Genomic DNA, 6,620 nt, shown 5'->3' on the forward strand with positions numbered 1-6,620 from the left:
ATATTTCCACTTTGATTAAAGTTAAAAATTAATTGAAATCCACATGGTATCTTCTCCAATTTATTTCCTACTCGGTTTGACTCAGAGTTTAAAAACAAAACTCATGTTATTTTTATTTTTTAAAAAATATTTTTATTGATTTCAAAGAAGAAGTGAAAGGGAGAGAGAGCTATAAACATCCATGTGTAGGCTTATGTAACAAATGAATACAAGCAGCCACTGATCAGAGAACCACTGATCAGTTGACTCCTGCACGCCCTGCTCTGGGGGATGGAGACCGCAACTCAGGCATGTGTGGGGGGCTGTTTCTCTCTCTTCCATGTCCCGCATGGAAAAGGAAACAGTCCATTTTCTGAGTGGAGGAGCTGGGGATTAAGAAATTAAAGAAAGACCAAGACGCAGAAATAGATTTTAAGCTGGGGCCAGGTAGGTGCCATACTCTCTGATAGAGAGGCGGCAAAAAGCGGGCTGAGCCACACAGCAGGTTTATTTTAAAGGCCTAGATTTACATATCTAGTTCCGCCCCTGCCTGATTAACATGTCCAGCCTTATTGGGGAAGCATGTTCCCAGGGCGTGGCTCTGCCTATGCTCTGAGTTCAGCTGACAATAATTATAAGAAAATGCCTAGGTGCCTCCCAGGCGGCCCTCTACAGGCATGTGCATGTGCCCTGACGGAGAATCAAACAGTGACTTCTTGGTTTATAGGTTGATGCTCAACCACTTAGCCAGACCCGCCAGACTCTTATAAGTTTTGTTTTGTTTTAAACTTATCTATTAGCATCTAAATACCATTCAAAAGTTTATCCCACCCTGATCATTTATTTTAAAAACTGCCTGCTTGGGTTTGTTTCTATGTATTAGGTAGATCTGCTATGACCCTTTCTGGAAGGTCTCTAGTGCAGGCCCATGTCAGATTCTGTTTGTGACTGACCTTGAGTAGGTGGTTTGGAGCCAGCAGCGATCTGCAGTTTGTGGCTCCCTCTGCTGGGGCTGAGTGCATTTGGAAAGGACCAAAATGTGCACCAAGTTCTGCTTTTCCTAGCTCCAGGCCCAGAAGCAGATCGGGCAAAGACTTGAAGCATCCAGAGGTCTGCCTCTGCCTGAAGGTTGATTGTTATTAACAGTCACTTAATGAACCTTAATTGTTATTCACAGTCACTTAATGAGCCTTAGGCTGTAGACCAAGCAAGCCATAAACTCCACAGAATGGGGTAAGAGGTTTTCCAATGGGTGGGAGCCATTGTCCCCCTCCACCCCAACCCCCAGGCAAAAGTAATAAAGAACAAAATAATGAACTATGAAGGTCTGCCTGAGAAAGATGTCTTTTGCAGTAGCGGGGGATGACTCAACAGAGCCCCCAACCCTGGATCCTCCTCACATAGCTCTAGTCTACTCTGCCTTCCCTCTGTCTGAGCCCAAGGTGAGTGGCTGCACATGAAATTTTGTGTGTGGCCCTTTAAGAGGGTGCCTGTATTTCCAGTAGTCTCTCCCTGTCCAACAGAAACCCTGCTGCTTTTCACAGCCAGATGTTATGTGGGCACCTTTCTCAGTTCTATGTTCTGGGCTGGGGAGCCCAGCTTGGGGTTTAGAACCTCGACTTCTCAGGGGGAATCCCGGCAGCTGAGATATCCCTCTGGAACTTCATCTGCTGCCTGTGAGAGCTCGGCCAGCCTTCTAGGGCCTTCATATTTCCTACCAGTCTTGATGGGGGCTCCGCTTTACATCTCGGTTATAGGGGTTGTCTCCAGCTAATCTTCAGTTGGTTATTCAGGATGATTTTTCTATATTTTGGTTGTAATTCCAGTTTGTCCTAGAAGAGTGTCAGTGTAACTTCCACATAACCCAACACCATCTTGGAGTCCCCTTAATTAAACTTGTTTTATCTATTCCTTTTCTGACACCAATCTGGAAAGGAAAAGAAAGTCTTGATTTTTTGCTGCCTAATGCAGGTAGACTTTATATCCTTGATAGCTGATAGGTGATGATCACTTGTTACCCCTGGGTGAAGATGGGAATTTTGGTTTTCATGCAGCCTCCCTTGGTCTTTAGTTTTAAGAAAACACACTCTAAAAGTTACTTTTAAAAATATTGAACCTATGTGATCTTCTAATCAACACAGAGAAATACTGGAGCTGCTGTCCACGGAGTTGGAAGTCATTTAGTTTGAACTGCTACTTTATTTCTACTGACACCAACAATTGGACAGAAAGTAGAAAGAAGTGCTTAGGAATGAAGGCTCACCTGCTGGTGATCAACTCCAAGGAAGAGCAGGTACATTTGATAGATATTGGAGCCCAAAATTCTGCCTGGGTTTTGTACACCTCTCTTGGAGAAGGAGGAGGTTTTCATTGTCGTGAGATATTGGTGCTGTGGCAAAGGCTTTCAATGACATAGGCTATGTAAGCCTTTACATTTCACACTGTTTTTCTATTTCCACAAAACTAAACTCCTCCAACATACATAAGGACACTTAAATTGTAATATGTGGAGGTTGATGGGACGATGAAAACATTTCAGCCTGATATATCAGTTTATTATTTCAACATGTAAATGTTTTATGAATTGTTAAGTAACCGATGTAGTATTAAGTCAAATGGGGAAATGAAGTAAAAGAATCTTTGATGTTGTGAAAGGAAAAAGATTTAATGTGAAGAAGTTTACTCATGTATAACTTCAAAGAATACCCTCTCTTAGTGAAGAAAAGAGGGAGAGAGTCTAAGATGAGAATTTACTGCAATTATGGATAGAAATCACTTCCATATGTATTGGACATTGCTATGTTCTGACTGTGTGTGTGTCCTCTCCAAATTTACGTGTTGAAATTCTAACTCCCAAAGGCGATGGTATTAGGAATTGGGGGTTTGGGGTGGTGCATAGGCCATTAGGGTGAAGCCATCATAAATCAGGTTAGTGTTCTTATAAAAGAGACTCCAAACAGCTGCCCCGCCTTCCACCATGTAAGGACACAGCCAGAAGGAGTCAGCTATGACTCTGGAAGAGGGATTTGCCCAATCATGCTCCAACCCTGATTGGGGATTCCAGCCTCCAGATCTGTGAGAAGTATGTGTGTTGTTTATAAGCTACCCAGTCTGTGGGCTTTCGTTGTAGCAGCCTGAATAGATGCAGACAAACAGTAGGCTCACAGGATGTCCATGACCCTGTACTGCACAGACAGAGAAGGCCTGGCCTCCTGGGCAGGGCCTCCTGGCTCTTCCTGGCTCCTCTTCTTCTCTTCTCTCTCCCTGAGGCCATAAAGAACTCAGTTCAACCTGAGTAATCCAAAGGCCATAACTCCTTCTTTTTTATTTCCTCAGGATTTTATCATTCAGAACCTGAATAAAAGCAAAAAGTACTATTTGGGGCTGTCAGACCCAGAGGGTAACAGAGACTGGCAATGGGTTGATCAGACACCGTACAATGCAAGTGCCACGTGAGTATAGAATTTGATAAAGGAATCCTGAGTCCTGGATTTTAGAGTGTCCAAAGTATCGGGTTTGAAAATAAAATAGCTCAGACTTCTTGTAACGCTTGGCACTAAGTTAAATAATTTTATTTATTATCTCATTGAATCATCACAAGAACCCTATGCAGCACAGATTATTATTTTTTCATTGTAGAGCTGAGGAAACTGAGTTAGAGAGTTTAGATAACTCAGCATATGTTATCTGGCACTGGTGACAATGGTCCTTAAACCCAGGTCTATTTGCTACCAAAGTGTGTATATTTTATTTTTAAATCCCTCCTCCTCCTTAAGTATGTTTGCATTGATTTCTGAGAGAGGAAGGGAGAGGGAGAGAGGGACAGAAACATCAATGATGAGAATCATTGATTGGCTGCCTCCCGCATATCCGCAATGGCAACCAAGCCCACAACCCAGGCATGTGCCCTGACTGGGAATTGAACTGTGACCCTGGTTCATGGGTCGATGCTCAACCACTGAGCCACACCAGTTGGGCCAAATTCTGTGTTTTGACCACACATCTTTATCTCTAAATAAACACATAATCATGTTAATTAAAATCACACCCAATTGTTAATACAGTAGGTTGTTGGGTTACGTCAGAGATCCATTCCTACCGCGCGACTTAACGTGATTTTCGCTGTAAGTGGGAACCCACCTGCATAAGCACCTACGTCACTCACATGGAGCACATACACAGCAGTAATGAAGTGAAACAGTAAAAAACATTTAAAATAAAGATAACAATTCCTGACCTTTACTTGTGGGAAATAAATAATAAAAAACATAAAGCACATATGTATAAACATCGAAATGATGAAACTTTTTTCTTTTTACAAATAAATGGGAGATGGTGACATAACCCCGAAACGACTACATCGAGTCCGCTGTAACCCAAGGACTCTCTGTATTTATTATAAATTGCTCATAAAGCAAATGAACTAAATTCTGATAGTTTTACAATATCCCATATTTGTGTAGGTCTTTTAAAATTCTTAAGTACTTTAGTACATTACTATTTTTTTAAAATTTATTTTTATATTTTTGTTAATACTCACCTGAGGATATTTTTCCATTATTTCTAGAGAGAGTGGAAAGGAGGGGGAGAGACAGTGAGAGAGAAACATCGATGTGAGAGATATGTATTGGTTGCCTCACGCACACGCCTGGCCCTGCTCTGAGCCAAACCGGCCAGGGCAGTACATTACTATTTTTGATCCTTAATCAACTGCATGAAATATATAAGGATCTTACTCTATTCTTTATTTTTTAGATATGTAAATAAAGGAAATTAAATAACATGTCCAAGAAAACAGGAATCAGAGCATATTCATAGATTTTAACTATTTCTTTAGACTCCAAAGCAGTTAGTTAGAAAAAAAAAAAAAAAAGGAACAAACTACATTAAGACTTGGGACCAGAGGAAACTGTCATCATTTAGGGAAGCCTGTGGCTGACAGTCCCCTAGAACAGGGCATGGACAAATAGAAGGGCCCCTGGGATATCTGCTGGGAAGGTGTTTAATGCAATAAGATGATACCATACTGGGCAGTGTGTAGGCACAATTTTCAAGGGAAATGCCAAAGACACAGATGGAGAAAAAAACCTGCCTAATAGTAGAAGAGAAATGATTGGGCACATCTGCTTTGACTTCTGTACAGTTTAACCCCAGCCTCCTACCTCACTGTCTCTAACCCTTCTCACTATTTGAAGTCACATCCACATTTTTCCCCTTTCAGATTCTGGCATCCAGGCGAACCCAATAATCAGTGGGAGCGCTGTGTTATACTGAATCATCGTTCACAGAGATCGTGGGGCTGGAATGATGTTTATTGTGAGAAATCTCACTGGTCAATTTGCAAGATGATGAAGATCCACTTATGAGTGGGAAATTCTCCATGAACATGCGGTTGAATTAGAAGCCACCAATAAAGAGTTAAATAATTTCTTTTTAGAATTCATGTGTAAGATTGTGTAAATGATCTCCAGAGAATTTTCCAATAGGCTGTTACCTATTCAACTTATATAAAATAAGTGTACATATCAATTCATGTATTCATGCACACAATGAACACCTATTTTATAGTAGACTGTATACTGGAGAGCCTATTCGCAGACAAATGGAGGGAGCATGAGCCTCCTCCCCCAATTTTTGTCTAATTTTTAAGGATTTATCAGGTGTGGGAAACGTCCGGCCCACAGGCCATATAAGGCATCTTAAATCATTTGGTCTGGCCCTGCCAAGGCATTAAGGGGTGAGTTAATTAAATGTTTGACACATTTAATTATGTTTACATACAGTAAGCTTATTTTTAAGTTGATAATTTTATATGGCCCAAGAATGATGTTATAAATATCCAAATGGCTATTGACAAAAAAAGGTCCCCCGCCCCTGAGTTAGATACTGATATAATATGATGTGGCTTCTCCATTTATCTGGATTTATCTCTTTACTAGAGGCCCGATGCATGAAATTCATGCAAGGGGCTCGGCCCTCACAGCCCTGGCTGCCTTGGGCTTTGCAGCCTCAGCTACCTTTGCCCTTGCAGCCGTGGCTTCATCCCGAAGGTTGTCTGGACTGTCATTCCGCCGTCTGGTTTAATTAGTATATTAGCTCTTTATTATATAGGATGGGCTGCTCAAAAGCAAAACAGTACTAACCATTCCATTCCATTTCTCTCAGACAGATTCATTATTTTCACTAAAAACGTATTACATAACATTTGGAATATGATGCACATCAATGGAGGATAAGTTTCAGCTTTGGCCCAGTAGGCTCTTGTGCTTCTTAACATTCTCTGTTTGGACTTGAAGTGTCATTTAATATCAGAGTTCAGGCATAGGATAATCAGAGATTGAGCATTGGGTATTCAGAATTAGAGAATTAGAAGTCATTACTGGTGTAAAAACAGAGCCACTTTAAAATGGAGTCAGAACTGCCACACCATTGAAACTGCCTTGCAGGTCATCCTTCTCAAACCTTTGGAATATTAAAACTTGCAAAATAACCTTTGGCCTGGGCCTAAAGCAGCACTGTATCTCAAACAACTCTTTACAAAAACAACAACAAAGCTGATATAATGACTCCTGACTGAAAATTAAATGAATTCTTTCGAATTAGCATCACTATGTTAGTCTGTCTGCACCTATAGTAATCCC

General features: G+C 41.1%; 1 protein-coding gene across 1 annotated transcript; it reads left to right on the plus strand.

Moving 5' to 3' along the window:
• The first annotated feature begins 1,563 nt into the window (after nt 1-1,563).
• Nucleotides 1,564-5,378, plus strand: LOC118651643 (C-type lectin domain family 4 member C-like). Its single transcript, XM_036301035.1, has 3 exons — nt 1,564-2,272; nt 3,316-3,431; nt 5,201-5,378. Exons 1-3 carry the CDS (start codon nt 2,231-2,233, stop codon nt 5,343-5,345), a joined length of 303 nt encoding a protein of 100 aa, XP_036156928.1. The 5' UTR covers nt 1,564-2,230; the 3' UTR covers nt 5,346-5,378.
• The last annotated feature ends 1,242 nt before the right edge of the window (nt 5,379-6,620 follow it).

This window comes from Myotis myotis, unplaced genomic scaffold (assembly GCF_014108235.1).
Source record: "Myotis myotis isolate mMyoMyo1 unplaced genomic scaffold, mMyoMyo1.p scaffold_m19_p_3, whole genome shotgun sequence".
Lineage (NCBI taxonomy): Eukaryota > Metazoa > Chordata > Mammalia > Chiroptera > Vespertilionidae > Myotis > Myotis myotis.